The sequence below is a fragment of the Pelodiscus sinensis genome, chromosome 17 (genome assembly GCF_052426305.1).
Source record: "Pelodiscus sinensis isolate ZL-2025 chromosome 17, ASM5242630v1, whole genome shotgun sequence".
NCBI classification, from domain to species: domain Eukaryota; kingdom Metazoa; phylum Chordata; order Testudines; family Trionychidae; genus Pelodiscus; species Pelodiscus sinensis.
In genome coordinates this window covers 31,981,860-32,002,112 of record NC_143068.1, presented here as the reverse complement: position 1 = coordinate 32,002,112, position 20,253 = coordinate 31,981,860, and the positions used below count along the sequence as shown (strand labels likewise).

The 20,253-nt window shown below is 54.5% G+C and overlaps 2 protein-coding genes and 1 long non-coding RNA gene across 8 annotated transcripts in view; all 3 read left to right on the top strand.

The window, feature by feature from the left end:
- Nucleotides 1–10,898, top strand: part of LOC142818830 (uncharacterized) — a 77,302-nt gene extending 66,404 nt beyond the window's left edge. Inside the window, exon 3 of the long non-coding RNA XR_016347056.1 lies at nucleotides 4,567–10,898. This is a non-coding gene — a long non-coding RNA (uncharacterized LOC142818830). The remainder of the gene's footprint in view (nucleotides 1–4,566) is intronic.
- A 1,139-nt stretch (nucleotides 10,899–12,037) lies between these two features.
- On the top strand, nucleotides 12,038–14,019 carry ABHD16B (abhydrolase domain containing 16B). Its single transcript, XM_075900981.2, has one exon. It carries the CDS (start codon nucleotides 12,467–12,469, stop codon nucleotides 13,811–13,813), a length of 1,347 nt encoding a protein of 448 aa, XP_075757096.2. The 5' UTR covers nucleotides 12,038–12,466; the 3' UTR covers nucleotides 13,814–14,019.
- Nucleotides 14,020–14,232: 213 nt separating this feature from the next.
- TPD52L2 (TPD52 like 2) overlaps nucleotides 14,233–20,253 on the top strand; it is a 51,650-nt gene continuing 45,629 nt past the window's right edge. The window contains exons 1-2 of one of the 6 annotated variants that reach the window (XM_006132471.5): nucleotides 14,233–14,365; nucleotides 15,487–15,677. In XM_006132471.5, coding sequence (XP_006132533.3) covers nucleotides 15,596–15,677 — 82 coding nt within the window. In that variant the 5' untranslated portion in view covers nucleotides 14,233–14,365; nucleotides 15,487–15,595. Of the gene's footprint in view, nucleotides 14,366–15,445; nucleotides 15,678–20,253 lie in introns of those variants that run through there. The other 5 variants (XM_075900983.2, XM_075900984.2, XM_075900982.2 and 2 more) reach the window with 5 other exon arrangements.

The following is a 20,253-nucleotide window of genomic DNA, read 5'->3' as shown; positions in this document are numbered from 1 at the left end:
TGACGCAAGGCGACCCAGCACCTGTCTTTCTATGCCCCGTACTTTGAATATCACTGCTCTGGGATAATGGGGGGGGTGGCTGTTCCACCATGGGATGAGGGGGGCTAGCAGAGGGGAGGCTCACTTTGAGGGGTGACAGAGGCAGAAGGAGTGGTCTGCCTTGGGGAAAGGGGGAGGAGGGTCCCCTGGGATGATGGGAGCTGTGGGGGTGTTTTACCCTGGGGGGATCGAGGGTGCGTTTCACTCTGGGGTAGATGCATCACCTGGGAGAACGTGTGGAGGCTGGTGCCAGCCAAGTGTTTGGAGGCCCCCAGAGGGGTGGGCGGAACAAATGACTCAGCATGAGGAAGGATGCACCCGTGAGGGGCCACCTGGCCTCATCCAGGCCCTGCCGGTCCCTCCTAGCACCCTTTGACAGCCCTCCCCGGGGCTGCTCTGGGGAGTCTCCACACGAAGGGGTTGGAAACGGGGGAGTGAAGAGGATGAATGGAGAGAAACATCTGGTAAACAAGGACGGGGCAGGAAGCGGAGAGCGGGCGGGATCCACCCTCTGCCTGCCTGCCAGTCGGACTGTCCTCTGGGGTCCTTGGGGAGTTCTCTCGGCTGCCAGATGTTCTGCAGCTGCCTCAGCTGTTTCCTCCCCGGCCTCCACCAGCCCAGCATCCTCCTGGAGGCTCTGCCCTGCGTTTCCTCCCAGGCTGGAGCCTCTCCCCACCTTTCCTCCAACCCCGGCTTCCGGAGTGACACAGTTTACACAGTAATTCAGCGTTTGCCCCTCCCTTTCTGTGCCTTTTCCCCTCTGCCTGGCTCCCATCTCTCCTTCTAATTCCTTTCCCCCTCTTCTTTGCTGTCCTGGCTGCCTTTTGCTGCCCACTCTCTCCCTTTCTCTCTGTCGCATCTTTTCCTCCATCCCCCTCTGTCTCTCTTCCGTCCCTTCTGTTCCCCTCTCTCCGTGGCTGGTTCTCCCACGGGGCCAGCCCTGCGCTTTGGGTGGCTGAGGGTTTTGCCTGTGGAGGCACTGCAGGCTCAGGCCTATGTCTTTGCTCTACATGAGGTACTCTGGAAAATGGACCCACGAGAGCCAGCAGCTCTTTGCTGGCCAACTCCCTCGGGCCCCGTGTTGGGGCAGGCGGGTGTTTCCGAGCTGGGGGGAGCGTGTGGTCTGATATTCAGAACAGACTCCAGCAGAAAGGGGCAGAGTTCAAAGTGGGCCTTGTCAAAGGGATGCTATCCCACAAGCAAGGGCGGGGGCAGAGGGGGGAGAGGGTCATCTGGCAAGGCAGCAGGAGGCCCCATATGTGGCCTCCACAACCGCTGGGATCATTAGGGGATTAGAAGCGACCCTGACTAACCCTGGGTGTTGGGAATCACGGACTCATTTGCAAAAGTAGCAAGGGAGGTAGAATGCAAGCAAAGGTCACCCGCTATTAACCTGGCACAGCCAGGTGCCCAGGGAAGCAGCTCCCTCCCCAGCCTGACAGCTGTGTCGGAGAATCCTTTCGTGGGGGGGCCAGCAGAGGCGGCAGGTTACGGGGAGACAGCTGGGAATGAAGATGCTCAAAAGGCAGGTACCCAGTTGGGGCCGGCCTTAGCCACACTCTGGAAAATAAAGGGCTGGTTGGTTGAAAGCAGAGCCTGGCCGAGAAAGAGTCGCCTCGGGGAGGAATTCAAGCCCCCAAGTTCTCTCCCTGGGCTTGAGATGAGCTCACTAAGGCACAAGCCGGCGTGATGAGCTGTCTCGGCGGGAGCTCTGAATAGCAGGAGGTGCTGTGGGGTCAGGCCTGAGGTGCAGCTGCAGAGCGGTAGGAGGCGAGGGCTGGCGCGGCGGGGGGTGCTGCAGAACCAGCAAGGAGGCGCCCTGCAAAACGGGCCTAAAGAGTCTGCTGCATCGAGCTGTTTTCAATGCAGGGAACTGGCTCTCTGCAGCTCATTTTCAAATACCAGGGCCAGATTCCCCTCTGGGACCGTGATGTCAATCCGGAGCGGCTCCAAGGAGGTGCATAGTTCTAACGACTGCTGAGCCTGCTTTAAGCACAATGGGGCCAACAGCCGCCCAGCCCCTTCGCTCTGGTGACGCCGCAAAAGGAAAGTGCCGCAAGCCCCCCGAATGATGCCCAAGCATCAGCCGTGGCATAAAGCAGACCCTGGCATGTGCGCAGCTGTTAGTAGCCAGCCTTGTGCCTGTCCATGTGAGAACCCGGGGGCATGTGGCAGGGAGGGAGGACGCATAACTGGGGCATTTCTGTGCCCTGGCTGTTCCCGTCTGCTGGAACAGCCCCTAGCGGGTATTACAAAGAGAGTGCAATTAAGGGCAGCTCCTGGCATGTCCCAGAATAGATCAGAGCCTAGCTCTGGGGAGGGGATGAACTGGCCTATAACCGTTTATGAAACGGTCATTGATTTCCCTCAGAGGGGAAGGGTGCGGCGGGCTGGAACCCAGAGCTGCGTTTCCTGCTCTTCAAAAATGTCTGCAGAATGGGTGTCCATTTTTTTTTAACATGAAAGTGGAAGATGCAATCTGGCAGCCTTGTGGGGGGGTGTCTATGAGCTGCAAATTGGGATGCCCAAGGTATTAAAATACAACAAGCCGACCCCCCCTCCCCATCATCCCATTTATAATGGAAATGCCAACGGAACCTTAATTACAGCTGACACTGCAGAGCCCGGCAGCAACTGCCGACACTCCACCTGCGCTCCCCGGGGACGGCTTTTCAGAGCTGTGGCTGTCACTGTTCATATATCCCAGCAAACTTGGGCCATAGCTCCATTGGCTCCCATCAAACCGCCCGGCAGACCATACAGACTGGAGGGAAAAGATAGGATTCAGAGAGCTTAGAGCAGATTAGCAGGCAGGGCTTTTTCCAAGTGGCAGATGGTGCTGGATGGCTCCAAAGGTGAGGGGAGCTGGACGGGGGAGAAGGCTGAAGACGAACGATTGCTCCAGACTAAAAAAAAAAAAAAAATCAAAGTTCTACAACAGGATCGACAAAAGAGGGTTTGTAGCAGGGGTGGGAACCGAGGGCCCAGGGGCCTGGCTTGCCTAGATCCGGCCCCCAAGGCTCAGCTTTGTGCTCCATCCTCCCTATCACCCACCTGTGGGGCTGGAGCACACAAAATCTACTAGTTTGGGCCCCTCTAGGCTTTGGTGTGCAAGGGGAATGTGGGGAGTATCTTTCTGATTTTCAGTCCGGGGCTTCTCACTTTACTTCTCACTTGTGTGGGGCCCCCGACTGATTTTTCTGTAGGTCGGCAGCCCCTGACAGAAAAAAGATTCCCCATCCCTGGTTTATAGGGTATATCCCTGCACCTCCTTCAGTGGGCGCAGATGTTCTGATACCTGGAAGACCCACTAATATTAAGGGTCACATTTCAAAACAGCCTAAAAGTGACATGCCAGCGTAAGTCCCACTAACTGTCTAGTGCCTACAGGCCAGGTTTTCAAAGGCAGCTGTCTGAAGGTTTGGGTGCCCAGAGGGAGTTTCAAAAGCACCTTGAGGCTCAACTCCAACTGATTTCATCGGCGTCTTTAGATTCCCTGAATTCTTGGGAAAATCTGGCCCTAGCTCACAGCTAGAAATGGGACACAGGTTCCTACAGCCTGCGGGTGCTTCTGAAAATTGTATCCTACTTACCTTATTAGGCTAAATTTCCAAAGGGCTTCATTTGGCCTCTCCCTTTGCACTCCCAGCCACTGAGGGTGCAGCACGTGCAAATCCTAGCACATCTGGAGCCATGCGTGTAATTAGAGACCCTGCCCAGCAAATCTGGTCATGGATTCTCTGGATCTCAAACCATGACCCGAATTCAGCTGCGTACCATCTGAACTCATTCAACTGTGCCCAGAATCTCTGCAGCCGGGCCGGGCCCAATGGTATCTAGTCTGCTTCTGGGCAAATCAGCAGTAAATTTCAAAAAGCTTTACAGCAATGAGCATCACCTCCATTTTCTAGAGGCCCAGAGGAGATGAGGAATGTGCCCAAAGTCACACAGCAGCTTGGGAGGGCTGGGTGGAAGAGAGGAGACCAGCACCCACCCTCCCCATCTTGGGGCCTCTCTTTAGATTTACCCTGCATTGCTCGGGTCCGTAATTCAGGAATTCCGTCAAGTGCATTTTGTTTCTTCATCCCTATCAACTCTTGTCCTCCGCTGGGTTTTAATAAAAAACGGCTACTAGAGTCAGTTTGGTTTCCAATACCGTTTTCTTCTCGTTTTCCAACTTAAGCATTGATTTGGCTGTAGTGAAGCAGAGCCTACTTCAAATCATGGGCAGTCCGTGAAGGTAGGGCTGGGGGAGGCAAACCCTCCACTCCTCCCCCACCCATGCCCCGTCTGCGTAGGCCCTCCCACCAAGCATCACGGGGACAGCGGGTGGCGCATGGCCCCAGCCTCCCCAGCACCTGGAGCACAGGGAAAGCGCAAATACTCTGCTCCCAGTATAGCTACAGTAGGCGTTCTGGGGGCGGAGTCTGGGCGGGGCCAGGACGGCGGTTTGGGAAAATCGTGCCTTCCCCCACCTAGCATACTCACCCCCCATGCTCCCAATGTCTCTTATCTTTTTTCTGTAAGGTTTCTTGGGAAGCAATCCCAGGTTCATCCTGTTTCTGGCTCATCTTGGTTCAGTCTCCTTCAACATTCACTCCGTTGTGTCAGTGGTGTGGACTGGACTTGCTCTGGTGAGTCTGTCTCATATCTGTATGGTTTTACGAGAAGCAAACCCATTCCAGGCACAGCCTGTTTTCCTGGCCCAACCAAACTCTTACCCTGCTTTAAGTGATGATAAGAGGACAGGGCGGCCCGTGAGTAGAGGCCGACTTGGCCGTCGCCTAGGGCGCCGCCTTCAACGGGGCGTCTGATGATGACGTCACGCAATTGACGGCGCCATTGACGGCTGCGCAGGCGGGGGTGCCGATCGTGTGTTCCGGTTGGGGTGCCAGCTGCTGCAGCCTGCCTCGAGCCGCCCCTGTAAGAGGAAGCTGTATACCGAATTCGGGGGCCCTAGCACATACCCTTTAGGAGGAATTCTTGATCAAACAGACAGACACACTCTCTCAAATACACAGTAGATAATTGATTTCAGTAGCATCTAGGCGCTCCCACCACAAACAGGCCCTCACTGTGCTAAGTGCCTTGCAGACACACAGGGAGAGCCAATCCGTGCCCTGTGGAACCTACAGTTTAACTAGACAAGGGCGGAAGAAAGGAAATGTTCCCTGCTTTAGGGCCGCGGGGAACTCATTCCCAGGGCTGACCGGCATCTAGGCATGTGAATAAGGAGCCACGTTTTCAAAAGCTCAGCCCATGGGGGGGCCCTGTAGAAAACCCAGCCCTAACTGTGGGTGCGGAGTTCTTGGAAACTTGCTCCCATGTGACTGGCCCCCGGGGAGGCTGGGTCGTAGCCAGAAATTGACTCCAGCTGTCCCATGGCTCAGGCCAGTAGCTTGACCCTGTGACCATCCTTCTTCCTTTTTCACATTCTTAACTTGAGCTGGTTTTAGTTCCTCCTGCCTGCCAGCCTCGTGTGCCCCCCGCTCCCTGGCCTCGCAGGAGCCGCCCGAGCCGGGGAAACACGGCCAGTCCAGGCTGGTTTACATTTTATTTTTTCCTGTTGTGAGAGGTAACTCGGCTCATTCCTTTAGGAAAACATGTTTTTGTTGCACGCAAAGTGATTTCTCCAGGGGGAGAAACAAGGGCTGGTGATAAAGCTCTAAAGATTTCAGGAAGCCCCAGTCAGACTCTGTTCCCAGCCCTGCCCCTGGGGAGAAACACTCCAGGCACTGGTGTTTTCCTACCTCCTCTCGCTAAGTAACAGCGACCTCGCTGACCTCTGCGCCCCGCCTCAGGGAATGGTCTCGGGGAACCCAGTACCACGGACTGGCTGGAGAACAGGGTTTAGGGGCGGCCTCCCCTCCCTTTCCTGCCCCTCTGAGCTCTTGTTTCTTTACTTTTCCAGGTCAGGTCTCTCATTTTCCAGCTAACTTCCCGTCCCACTCCTTCCCAGCTGTCTCCCGGAGCCCTGCTGACCCTTCCCTCTCCCTTTCTCTTTTGCCCCCATCAATTATCTCTCCCTCCCCATGGATGAATTTGACCTGCCTGTTGGCTTTTTACCCTTTGAACCCATTATGCTCTGCTTCCCTCCTGGCCTGGTCACCCCCACAGCTTCTCAAGGGACCCCCCTTTGTACAGCTAGACCGACTTCAGTGCTTCGCTTTGTGGCCTGGTCCCAGTAGATGCCCTGCTGTGGAGGTGAAAGGCTCCAGAATGTGGCAGGGAGGGAAGGGCTGATGTGAAGAGACCACATGGGGGGGGGGGGGGACGGTTCCCCAGGTCGGCCATATTGTGGATGTGCTTCTGCTCACAGCTGCGTAGGGATGTGGCAGAGAGGGCTGAGGGGAAGTTGCTAGTGGAGCCGCAGCTGCCTCGTTATTTATGGTTATTTGTATTATTGTAGATCCCAGGAGTCCGAGTCATGGACCAGAGCCCTGTCCGTGCAAGGGGCTGTACAAACGTGCCATGCTACTCGGCCCAGCCCTCGTTAGCTCTTCCCGTCAAAGCCTGCTCGCACCGGGGTGGGGAGGAGGCAGCAACATTTGTCCCGGCATTTTAACGGTCGTGTGTGGACAGAGGCTCCAGGGCTGAGACGAGGCCGCCAGCCTGTGAGCACAACACCGTGACGCCCACTCGCTCTCTGGTGCTGCCCTGCTGGCGTCAGGGAGGGAGGTTGCTGGAAGGGCTGTGGACGGGACACTGTCCTGTGTGCTCTGGGAGCTCAGGCACCAGCCCTAGAGCTCCTCATGGGTTCAGCGCGTGGAAGGGAGAGTTCTTCTTCCGTGCGGTTACTTTACTTTCCAACCTACAAACCGTGAAGTGAAAACGATACCCAGGTCTGGGCAGTGACGCTTGTGAAATTCCTCAGGTGGGAGGAGGGAAGCTACACGAATGTCTCAAAAATAGGAAGGGCAGTAAATGGGCGTGTGTGTGTGTGTGTGTGTGTGTGTGTGTGTGTGTGTGTGTGCGCACCATCGCCATCTACTGGAGGGAACAGAACTGCTCAGCTCTGTGCCACAGTCCTTATACTGCTCACTCTCAAGGTTCCTGTGTCTCTGCAGCAGGAAGATCTGAATGCTGTTCCCACTGACCCCCCCTCCAAAGCCGTAGGGAGCAGTGTAGGACCAACTGTGAATTCCTGAGGAGGCGAAGGCAGATCCTGAGGAGGGCTTGATCCCCACTCTGCCCCAGAGTTGGCACCCATGTTTGAAGGCCAGGAAACTGCTACACTATTCACAAGCCCGGCCAGGTTCTTTTTAAACCAGTCAATTTCGGTATGAAACTCCTGAAAATTGATGGGAAAAAATACCCCATGGCCGTGAACGGAAATGCACAGCCAACCAACAGGGGGAAACCATTGAAAGGCCGGAAAAACAAAATAAACTAGAAGCGGGAGGAGAGCAACCCCCAGACGGGCAGCAGGGAGAGGAGCAGATAGGCTGGTGACAGAGAGAGCGGCCGGCAGACAGATGCTTTTTCCAGCAGAAGCAGGAGTTTTTTCACAGCTGAGAACCACTGAAAAATGTGTCTTGGGCACGGGGCTAAAAATAGTTGTGCTAATGAAGGAGAAATTAGGGCTAGCATCTGCGGACTTGGCAGACTAAAGTTAGACTCCTGAATTGCCCCTAAATAGAGCTGGCCTGGTTTTCTGAGGCCACGTGCGGAAGGGAGGAGCCCATAGCTGGCCTCAGGCAGGGTGTGCTGGTTTGCAAGTACTCCCCAGGAGTGCCAATATGACCCATGACAAATGAAATCAAATGGGATCCTGCCACGGGCTAGGTCTTAGCAAAGGCTACCACCAGCTCCTGAGCCATCTGCGGGGACTGGGAAAACACAAGCCCAGGGAAAAGATAGTTTGAACTTCCCTTGCTTCTTGCTGCTCCCTGCAGGGCGGGTGTGATGGCGGTTGCTGCTGTCTGTCTTGGGCCTGGTTTGGAGTGGAGGGGAGGGATCAGAGGGTACATCTACACAGCACACGTATTTTGGAATCAGCTATTCCAGAAGAAACACTCCGAAATAGCTTATTTCGAAATAGCGCGTCTACGCTACAGGAAAGCCTCAAAATTAGTCCGAGGCAGGCTCCCCTAATGTGGACACGCTACCTCGATTTAGAGCCCCAGGAAGCACAAGGGAGTAATGACTTTGAATGGCTTTGGGGAAGAGCGTCCACACTACCGCTATTTCGAAACAGCTATTTCGGAAGAGGCGTTGTTCCCTGTGCAATGAGGGTTACAGACGTCGGACTAAGCCGCCCGTTATTTTGAATGGATTTCGAAATAGCGGAATTGCCGTGTAGACGCTCGCGTTGTTATTCCGATGTAACGCTGCTGTGTAGCCGCACCCAGAAAGAACCTGCTTCTTCAGGGCACTTCAGGTGCTTCTGAACCTGGGGGTATTGCATTTGCATGGGTCCCAGACTGGAGATCTGATAGAAACTAGGCAAGACCGAGAGGCCTGCTTCACAGAGACATCCCCCTTACGAAACTAGTCAGTCCCCAAGCCCACCGCGGAACGGGTTCCCACGTTCCCCCTCGGAGCCTGGAGCTGCTGCTGTTTTCTAGTCCCCTGTCCCTCCCCGTTCTCCCCTTCGCAACCCATGTGCAACCACAAGAGTTCCCGTCACAGCTCACCCACTTTATTCCCCATCCTCACACGAGGCCCCGGGTCTGAGGCAACACCGTTTGAGGGAGGAAGCTGTAAGGCAGGGGCGGGGAACCTCTTCTGGGACCACGGACCCATAGAAAAATCAATCGGGCCACAAGTGAGAAGCGAAAAAACCCACCTCACTGACAAGGCCCCCAATGGAGAAGCAGAAAGAGCCTCCCCCATATTCCCCTCACACGCCAGAGCCGAGCGGGGCCCAGGCTAGTAGATTTTATGGGAGAAAAGCCTCCAGGCAGCGCCAGCTGCGGGGAGGGGAAGCAGAAGCACATGAAGCCAATTCCTCCCCACACCAGGCAGAGCCTGCGGGTCGGATCCATCTCTGGCTTGCCATGACTCTGGCCTGCCAGGGGCTCCTCTCCCCGCAGTGGGGAGCTGGCACTGGTGCTCCTGCCTCGCAGGCGGAGCTGTGAGGGGTGGGTCTGGAGCACTAGCATTGGGGGGAACCCCTCCAAGCAAGCTGGGGCTGCACCATGCATTCCCCACCCCCTGCTCAAACTGTCGGCTTTGGGTTAGCTCCTTCCTCCCCGTGTAGTTCTGGGCCCACTTGATGATCCTGGTCTCTTCCCCCAAGCTGGCTGTGCCAAAAGAGGAACCATGACCCCCAGCTGTCTCCCCAGTGGGGCTTGGGGTTATTTTAGGCTTTGAGAAAAGAGGAAGATTGTGTATGGTGACGGCAGTTTTGAGGAGCAGGAAGGCGATTCCCTTGCAGTGGAGCAATGAGGGGTGTCAGGAGGTCTGAGAAAGAGGAACGCCTCTGGCCGTCATGGGGGCACTTCCCTCTGGGCTCCTGCCTAAAAGGTGGAGGTCGCAGCCTCCCAGCATGATGCAGAGAGAAGTTGAGGCGCTAAACAAAGAAAAGAGGATCTAGCTCACCTGATGCACAAGGGGGATTTTCCAGCCAGTAAAAGCAGTGACTTCCCAAAGATCAAAGTGGCGAACATATGACCCGGGGGCTGGATCAGACCCCTGGCTTGTCTGGATCCGGCCCCTGAGGCTCCTGTACCCTCCCTCTTGCCCACACCCTAAGCTCACTTCCTGGCAGCCCCCTCCCACACACTGAACCTTTTGACCCCACTCCAGAGCCTCGAGGGACCCACAAAATCTACTAGTTTCCCCCCCCCCCCGGGGCTCTGGTGTGCAAGGGGAACGTGGAGAGGGTCCTTCTGTTTCTCAGTCAGGGCCACGTCAATGATTTTTTTTTTCATCTCACTTTAGTGCAGCCCCCAATGGATTTTTCTACGGCCCCAAAAAGTTCCCCAGCCCTGCAATAGATCCAGCTGGTGTTACCTCTGCTCCACCTCTTGCCCCAAGGTGACACCGTTCTAAGCATCACGCCTAGAACCAGTAATGAGGAGGAGTCCCTCCTCCGTGGGGAACTAAATTGAGTTCCCGGGTGGATGAGCAATTAAAAACCCAGCTCCGGTTTGCTCACTGTGATCTTTAACCGTATCGTAGAATCGAACAGTGGGAGTTGGTACCAGGTTCCAGGAACATTTTTCCTCCCCCTCACTAGCCATTGTCATCACCGCCCCAGAGAGGGCTGCATGTCAGTGGTGTTGCTTGAACATAGGGCCTGGTCTTGGGAGATCTGGGGGTGATCTGCGAGTCTGAGGACCTAGTTCTTTATCTGAGCACAAATAACAAGGTAGCTTCCCAAAGTGGCCTTTTCTTTTCTTCCCTGAGCTGTCTCTTTGCCTGCAGACGGACATCACAGCAGCAGGCACACGAGCAGTTATGTGGAGGGGGGAACAATAAATGTTTTTTTAAATCCACTTTTAATTTCACTTTTGTTTGCCTGTTGAGTCTAAGAACATCTTCCTTACCGAGGCACAGAGGTGTACGGATTCTCTGCGGCAGCACAACAGAGATCACAGAAGGTGGATGCTGGCTTATGCTCGACAGGGTTATTAGAGGTCAAAGAAAAGGGTATGGTTCATAAACATAACGGGCTTGCTTTGTTGTTAAAACGTTTCTGATCTGCCCTGGGAGCAGTATGGGTACATCTATACTACATGGCTCTGTCGACGGAGCCATGTAGATTTGTTTGTTCGGCAAAGGGAAATGAAGCCGCGATTTAAATAATTGCGGCTTTAATTAAATTTAAATGGCTGCCACGCTCTGCCGATCAGCTGTTTGTTGGCAGATTGGGGCAGTCTGGACGCTCCCCTGCTGACATGAAAGCCCTTTATCGACCTCCCCAGTAAACCTCATCCTACGAGGCATAACGGGGAGGTCGATAAAGGGCTTTCAGGTCAGCGCAGGAGCGTCCAGACTAGTGCGCTGAGCCGACAAACAGCTGATCGGCTGTTTGTCGGCTCAGCGCGGCAGCCATTTAAATTTCCCAGGCTTCATTTCCCTTTGCCAATCAGCCTAATCTACATGGGTCCATCGATGGAGACATGTAGTTTAGACACACCCTATGTGAGGAGAGAAGGGAGGTGTCCGCAGGTATGAGGGGCAGTTTTGTATTTTATTGTGATAGCTAGAATGGGTTGAACCTCTTATGTCTGGCACCCTTGGGACCTGACCAGCGCCAAACTAGAGAATTTGCTGGACCACGGGAGTTGAATAATGTCTAATAAGGATGTTTAAATATCGACTAATTGACTAATCGAATAGTTGAAGCATTTTGCATGGACTATTTGATTAGTCGATAGGGCGCCTCTGCCTTTGAAGTATAGCAACAGCCCTAGGGCGAAAGCGCTATATGGAGCCTGGGGTCAGCTGGGGACTGCTGATCCCAGGTTCCACACGGTGCTGCCACTTTGAAACGCCTCAAGGAACCTGACGCCAGGCTCCCCGCGGCGTTTCAAAGCGGCAGTGCGGCACAGAGCACAGGATCAGCGGGAGAGTCCCCAGCTGATCCCGGGCTCCACGTGGTGTTGCTGCTTTGAAACGCCGCATGCAGCTTGGGGACACCCCAGCTGGCCCCAGGCTGCATGCAGCATTTCAAAGTGGCAGCGTCGCATGGAGCCTGGGGTATGGCCCTGGGCTCCACGCAGCGCTGCTGCTTTGAAGTACCCCCTCCGCTTCCCCCCATTGCTACTTCTATCTGATAGAGGCAGGCAGGTGGGGGGAGGGGGGAAGCGACTTATTGACTAGTCCTTCACACTCCTATTGTCTAGCAGCATTACCAACACTTCCACTGCTTACTGGGCTCTGAGAAGACACTTCGGGGTCAATTAGAGCTAAACAACAACACAGAACACTGAAAGCCAGGACTGGTGGCTGTTAACGAACTTTATGGGACCGCGGGAAACTTGGCTACACCCACGATAAGTGGACATCCGGCTCACTAACATCATGCCGGATCACAGATGTTGCCGGACCAGAAGGTGCCGGACTAGAGAGGTTCAACCTGCAGTTACTTCAGATGACCCCTACTGGTGTTCAGTGATAACTGCACCCTGGTTTGCCACTTGCTGTCTGAGCCTCGCCCTCAGTGAAGGGCATGCTCATAATGGAGGTCGACCCCACTCATTATTACGCTCCCTTGCTTACCTGGCCTATGGAGACCCTGGGGGAAGTGCCTCTGCATTTCTCAGGGGCATCGCTGGGCTTACAGAGGAGGCCTGTCATGGCGGAGGAGCTGTAACCCAGCTATTTAACGTGGAGCTGCCGCTGACGTCTGCTAGGGAACCTCTCCGATGGAGGCCCGTGGCGGGAACTGGCCCTGTGAGCGCTAGCTTTCGTGGCGCCCCTTTCCCTGTGCCCTTGCTATTTCTTTCTTGCATGGACAAGGCCCTCCACTCCCCCTATGTGCGTGATATGCTTCACCAAAGCTCTTGGCCATGTGTTCAAAACATATCTGATGGCCAATTACAACTTTGAGTTCAGGAGCTGGCCCGTGGACTTCCGATGGGATGAGGCCGGCTGCCCAGGGAGGAGCCCCGGCCACAAGGCTGCGTCCCAGACCACCGCCCAAGAGGCTCTGCTGAGATCAGCATCGCACGGAAGGCCTAGCACTGCTCAGTGTAGCTGTCTCCGCAAGATGAGGCAGTTGCCTAGCCGGCTGGTCTGCTACGTCATGGCTCACTCCTTAGGCCGGTGGCTGCTTTATCCTGGCTCCCTGTACGTCATGCAGAAAGCCCTGCTGCCTTTACTGGTGAAGGGGCAGGCTCGCCTGCTGGAGGAGTTTCACGGGAAGCGGGCCAAGCTGATGGCGTGCGACGGGAACGAGATCGACACCATGTTTGTGGACAGGAGGAAGAGCGCAGGAGTGGAGGAGGAGCAGCGAGGGAAGCGGCTGGTGATCTGCTGCGAGGGGAATGTGGGTTTCTACGAAGTGGGCTGTCTCTCCACCCCGCTGGAGGCCGGCTACTCGGTCCTGGGGTGGAACCACCCGGGCTATGCTGGAAGCACGGGCCTGCCCTTCCCGGAGAATGACGCTAACGCGATGGATGTGGTGATTCAGTATGCCACCTGCCGCCTGGGTTTCCCGGTGCAAGACATCATCCTCTATGGCTGGTCCCTGGGTGGCTACACAGCCACCTGGGCTGCCAAGACTTACCCAGAGCTGGGGGCCCTGATGCTGGACGCCACCTTCGACGACCTGCTCCCCCTGGCCCTGAAGGTCATGCCTAAGAGCTGGACCAAGCTGGTGGTCCAGACGGTGCGGCAGCACTTCAACCTCAACGTGGCCGAGCAGCTCTGCAGCTACCCGGGGCCAGTGCTGCTGATCCGGAGGACCCACGATGAAGTCACCACCACCCACGTCCGCACCTCGGACCAGCTCGCTGACATCCGGTCCAACAGAAGCAACGAGCTGCTCCTTCAGCTGCTGAGGCACCGCTATCCTGAGGTCCTGTCCTGCGAAGGGGAGGCGGCAGTCCGTCACTGGCTGCGAGCCGTCAGCCCCACGCAGGAAGAGGCCGTCTGCAGGCGCTTCGAGGTGGAGGACGACTGGTGTGTCAGCAAGTTGCAAAGCTACAAATCCTGCCTCGGAGGTGAAGACAGCTTCCCCTGGAGGGTCGGGAAGGACTTGACCCCCAGGAGAAAGCAGCAGCTGGCCTTGTTTCTGGCCAGGAAGCACATGAAAAATGTGGAGGCCACACACTGGTCTCTCTTACTGCCCGATGAGTTCCAGATGCCCTGGAAGCTATAGCTGGGGAAGAGTAGGACGGTTACCCCAGGGGGGAGAGAGAGAGGTTGGACTTAACAAGCCGGGGTTTCCCTCTTCAGTACGCTCGTGGTGTGTGTTCCCAATCTGAGCGCCCAGTAAAGATGAAGTGATGAGCTCTGCAAGCACCAAGGAACATTATTTCACCCCGGGGGCAGTGGATGGATGGAAATTAAAGTGGTTGAAAGATTCGTGTCGTTGAAAATGATTTGCAAATACCACTGGGTCCCAGGAAGGGGGGCAGGCCAGGGAAGGGCAGAAGCTGGCTGGTTTTTCACCCCGTCCACCTGGCCATCTTGTGTCCCCCCCCAGCTGCTGCCCAGGGCATTGTTGAGCTGTGACTCAGGGACCTGAGAGGTGGGATTGTGACATCACTGTGCTGAGAGGTGGGACAATAGCGGTGAAACGTCCCACCCACTGTGTCCTCCATCTCCCGAACCCCTGCTCCCGCTGGGCATGCGGGCTCCTGGGAGAGGTACATCACCCCACCCTTCTTCTTCGCCCCGCCTTCTCATTTGCATTTTGCACTCTCATTGGGTGAGTCAACGGCCTGGACATGGCAGGCAGACCAGCTGCTCATAGGGTATGTCTAAACTACATGCCTCTGGCGACAGAGGCATGTAAATTAGACATACCGACATAGTCAGTGAAGCGGGGATTTATATATCCCCCACTTCATTAGAATAAAAATGGTCGCCACGTTGTGCCGGCTCAGCTGTTTGTCGGCACGAACCGGCAGTCAAGACGGGGATCGGTCGACAAGGAAAGCCTTTGCCGACCAATCCTGTAAACCTCGTTTCGTGAGGCATAAGGGATCGGTCAGCAAAGGCTTTCCTTGTCGACCGATCCCCGTCTTGACTGCCGGTTCGTGCCGACAAACAGCTGAGCTGGCACAACGTGGCGGCCATTTTTATTCTAATGAAGAGGGGGATATTTAAATCCCCGCTTCATTGACTATGTCAGTATGTCTAATTTACATGCCTCTGTCGCCAGAGACATGTAGTCTAGACATACCCTTAGACGTGGATTTCACAGGGGTGAGGGGTGTAAGGACGCCCAAGATGGTGGGACTGGTTCTCGGTTCATCGTCACATTGCAGCCGAAGCACCGGATTTGGTAATTAGCTAGTCAGTGTTTCGTATAGTGGGAAAGAGACGGGCTCGTCCTCATACAGGGGCCCGCCATTGGCTTCGTGCCTCCTGGAGTTTTGGCGCGGGACAGCGTGCGGCATTCACGGGGGGTGGGGGTGGGGAAGCTTTCAGAAGCCATCTGTGGGGTCAGTTTCAGTGCTCAGCACTGGGCTGTGAGCAGTGACCGAGGGGGATTAGAGACTCTCTCCGGAAGGAGAGGCATAGACAATCTCTCTGGGGAGAGATGGGGAGATCCGGGACCACTGGGAAGGCTCTCCAGGGAGGGCTGAAGGTTTCAGGGACATGGGGGTAGGATTTAGCTTTTTAAGACCAGGCCGGGCGAAATCAGCCAGGCACGACCAGGCAGCCCCTACAGGGTGTGAGGGAGGGTGTGAGGTTAGGAGGCACCTTACAGGAGCTGCTGCTGTCACAAAGGGCATGGTGAGTCTCCATGGGGCTGGCTGGCATGGAGGTGGGGTAGAGGCCGCAGGGACAGAGCAGCCTGCCACTTCTTTGCTTTCACTACAGGAACCTTGTGCTGCAGCCCGGGCGTGGGAACAGGCAGCAGGCGACTCCTTAGAGCCCCCAACCCATCTTGGTGCCTCTCCTGGGGGAAATCCGGGTGCAAGAGCTTCTCATGTGGGGGATCACGCCTCTGCCCCCACTGGGCAGCAGCCGGCAGCTGCGTTCGCTTGCCACCAGCAGGAGCAGCAGAGGCGGTAAGTCCCCAGAGAGGCTGGGGCGTTAGATGGAAGAGGCCAGGGCCATGGAGCAGAAGGGAAGCACCACTGGAAGGGAGGGTAACAAGAGCGTGACTTGCGTCAGAGCTGTGATTTGGGGTTCCTGGCAGGAGGGCAGGGTGTGGGGAAGTCTGCGGGTGAAAGGCAGAGTGGCCTAGGGGACAGTGCACAGCAGGCCACAGTGGCAGGGACCAGTGTTCCCTGTCAGCCGTGCTCTTGTGCGGCCGCTCAGGAGAAATTCCAGTACTGCCCAGCTGATTTGCAGAGTTCTCACAGCTAGGTTTGTGTTTCTCCAGGTGGTGCACATTCACACATTCCTCAGTGCACATAACAAAACTTATTCCGTTCAGATATATATATATATATATATATATATATATATATATATATATATATATATATGGAAAAACATCCGCACATGGATGGAAAAGATTAGAGGGAACATTGACAGGGACTGCTCCTAGTGCTGGGTAAGTTACTTAGGGCCAAGGTCTGTGGCCCACATAAGGACTGCACCAGGTCCGGAATGTGGCAGACAGGATCTGCGCAGATCTACCAGCCAAACCGTCCCCTGGGGGAAAGAGACAGAGATATTAGTGGTGGCTGGGGACTGGCTCTGTTGCCTTCATAAGGAGAGTGCATTCTCCCCAACATGCAACCACTTCCCCTGGACTGTGCGTGAGTGAGAAGATACGGCCATTCCCCATTGTGTGCCTCAGTTTCCCCATCCCAGGTGGGGCTAATAACCCTTCCTCCCCACCTCACAATGATGGTTTAGGAATGTGGAGTTAATTGTCAGATGCTGGGGAAAGGTGCAGTTCTAGGCAACAGTGGTATGGCCCTGTCAGCTGACACAACTTGCTTTATTTGCTTGTATGAGTGCAGGCCAGGATGTCTTTACAGGGACCTTGTTGGGTCCTCACAGAGGGGAAGGGAAGGGGGCGAGTGGTGCTTGGTGGGCATTGCTGGTGGGTCAGGATTTTCTCTCACTGAGCCCAGTTCATTTCTGATTCCAAGGGACCCCACAGACTAGAGGAGTCTGAGCAAAGATCAGCCCCTGAGAAATGACAGACTGGATTTGTTTGTGCCCACCGGGGGTGGATTCAGGGTTTGTCCCAGGTTCCGGAAGCAGCTGGTGCCAACAGGAGCCTGAGCCCTGGGCAAACCCTGGCATCTGATTTCAGAGACCTGAAGCAGATGGCAGAAACAGCCGCAGCGCACACGTACTCCTAGGGCTGCGGGTTTCATGTGCTGCCGCCAGAAACCAAACAGATCTCCCATCTGACGAGGAAGGAAGTTTGGTGGCCACACCCGGGCTGAGCTGGACAGGCACAAGGTGTGCTGCCCTGCAGTGCCCCCAGCTTTCTCTAGACGTGCAGCCGGCCCATGGGACTCAGGCTAGCATCCCCCTGCCTCTCTGAAAGCCACAGGATGCTCCCTTTGCCCTTCAAGCCTTGCCTCTCTCCATTCCCAGCTGCACGCAGCACGGTCGGGAAGCGCTGCGGGTGCATGTGTGTGCCGGGGATTAGCTATGTGGAAGGGGAGAGTACACACCGCTCCCGTGGGGGCGTAGGAGTAAATCTACCAATTATACATCCTCTGCTTAGGGCCCCATGCGCAGGGAACTGAAAGACAACAGGGCCCAGGCCTGATGCAAATGTCACAGGCTGCTGCGGAATAAAGAAAAGGCAACAAGCCCACACGGATGACAAATGCCACAGCATTCAAAGGGGAACTCAGGGACGGGGTGGGGTGAGCTGGGCTGTGGTGGTGGTGACGAGAGTGACCTAATGCTTCTGAAACGGGCTGCCTGGAGGTTTGGAAATGAACACGTCCCAGAGAGAGGCACGCACACAGCACAGTGCCCTGCACCCTGGCTCAGCTGGAGTCAGCTCTGCTCCTAGGAGCCAGCTTTAAAGGGACCCTGTAGAGCTGACGTGGTTCCAGCGCTAGCCAGCTCCATTCCATCTGCGGAGATGTGCCAGACACTGGTTCGAATGGGGAAAAAAAATCAGCCTGGCCGCAAACTGGTTTCTTCTTCTGTCCGGATGTGGAGCGGCACTCTCCCTCTCTCAACACTTCATCATCCAGGGGGGCAGAACAGGGACTAGTTAGTGCAGCACCAGGGATAAATGTAAGGTCCAATGCCTTGAGACTGAGCAAACCTAGAAACTGGAGTTTATACCATTGGGCTATGTCTACACTACAGGGTTTTGCGCAAAAACCCGCGGAGCGTCCACACCTCAAGCGCTTTTTGGCGCAAGAAAAATTACAGTAAAACGGCAGAACAGAGAGGTTTTAGCGGTGTAGGTCTACCTCTTTCTACGAGGAATAACTCCTTTTTGAGCACGAGTTCTTGTGCAAAAAGGTGTGTGTGGACGCTCCACAGGGGTTTTGTGTGCAAAAAGAGCTGATCAGAAAAAGCCCAGGTGAGTGGTCGTCAGAGCTTTCTTGTGCAAGAGCATCCATGCGTTTGCAATGCGCTTTTGAGATGTGGACACACTTTTGCGCAAGAAGATTTTGCGGAAAATCTCTTCTGCAACAAGCTTCTTGCGCAAAAACCCTGGAGGGTAGACAAAGCCTTGGAGAAGGAGACACTCCCAGCTTCTCAATGTTCTCGATGGGAAACACACAAGCTCTTGGAAGGTCTGGAGATACCGGACTTCACACACGAACAAACATACAGACACGGAGCAAACACCTCATTTTTTGAGAATCCCTGCCCCCGCCTTTGTGGATGTTTGTGTGTCCTTCAGACATGGAGGGATTAGCCACGGTAGCTGCATTTCTTAGGGAGGTCCTGATCAATATGAATAGTAATAGAAATGTAGCCGTGTTAGTCTGGTCTTGCTGAAACAAAAGACAGGACTATGCTGCACTTTAAAGACTAACAAGATGGTTTATTAGGTGATGAGCTTTCGTGGGCCAGACCCACTTCCCCAGATCAAATTGTGGAAGAAAATTGGCATGACCATATATACCAAAGGAATACAATCAAAAAAAGTGAACACATATAAAATTGACAAATCAGATTTTAGAACAGAGGACGGGTGTGGGGGGTAGGATCAATATGGATACTCTAAATCCTTTGGCGACGAATGGGCAGGAGCCTGCAAATGTTTCATTGTGAATTAATGAGCCCTCCTGAGAGTTCATTCCCTCTTGGGAAGGAAAAGTAGAATTCCTCTTGGCAGGGGAGAAGTTTATCTCCTTGTGTCACATGGTATGGAAGCCATATGGTTGCTACCAGCAGAGGTGTCTTGAGATGACCTTTGTGGGCCTGCCTACAGCTGATAATGAAGGCACAACATGCAAGGCCAACAGTGGGCTGCGGGGTCTCTTAGTGGCAAGTGAAATCCTAGATTAAATGGAAAGGAGTGTTGCTGTTTTCTGCTGTGCTGGGGTATGACTCCTTTGCGAAGGGGTTTTGCAGAGGAAGAGACGGCTTACAGTAGTTAGGCAGTGGATAACTCGGTGCAAAGGAGCACTTTGAAAACAGGGAAGGAAATATGGATCAGCATAAAATGGCTTTTTCTATTAATTCTTTTCCAAGTGTTTGAAGAAAAGGGTATTTCTAATGCCAAAGGACATGGTGGGCTCGTCTACACTGGCCCCTTTTCCGAAAGGGGCATGCTAATTTCACAGGTCGTAATAGGGAAATCCGCGGGGGATTTAAATATCCCCCGCGGCATTTAAATAAAAATGTCCGCCGCTTTTTTCCGGCTTTTAGAAAAGCCGGAAAAGAGCGTCTACACTGGCCCCGATCCTCCGGAAAAAAGCCCTTTTCCGGAGGATCTGTTATTCCTACTTCAAAGGGCTTTTTTCCGGAGGATCGGGGCCAGTGTAGACGTAGCCCTCGTGTTTTTTTAACAGGACCAAATCACGGCTTTGGCTCAAGTCTACGTCACAATTGGGGTATAATCAGGGGCGGCCCGTGCGTATAGGCCAACTCAGCCGTCGCCTAGGGCGCCGCGTGAAACGGGGTGCCCAATGATGACGTCACGCCATTGAGGGTCCTGGAGGTGGGGGTGCCAATCGCGCATTAAGCCTGGGGCACCAGCTGCTGGCAGCCCGTCTCGGGCCGCCCCTGGGTATAATAATAATAATAATAAAAATAACATAAACAGCACTTGTCCTGGCTGTTGGGGGCAGAGAGGATTCTTGTGCTGGTACTGCCACCTTCCCTTCAAACAAGAGCATAGCAAGCAAGAGTCGAGTGAAAGAAGTATAGCTGCAGCCCGTTCCTATTCCTTCCACCCTTCTCCACCTTCTAATTCTCAGTCAGCCCTGGCTCAATTCATTTTCTGGGTGAAATGTACCTCCTAAAATGCAAACAAAATTACATACAGGGCTAAAAACTAAAATGTGATGGGTTTGGGAGGAGAGCATTAGTTTACTGCTGTATCATCTTTAATGACTCAAAATACAGGACTATGTAGCACTTTAAAGACTAACAAGATGGTTTATTAGGTGATGAGCTTTCGTGGGCCAGACCCACTTCCTCAGATCAAATAGTGGAAGAAAATAGTCACAACCATATATACCAAAGGATACA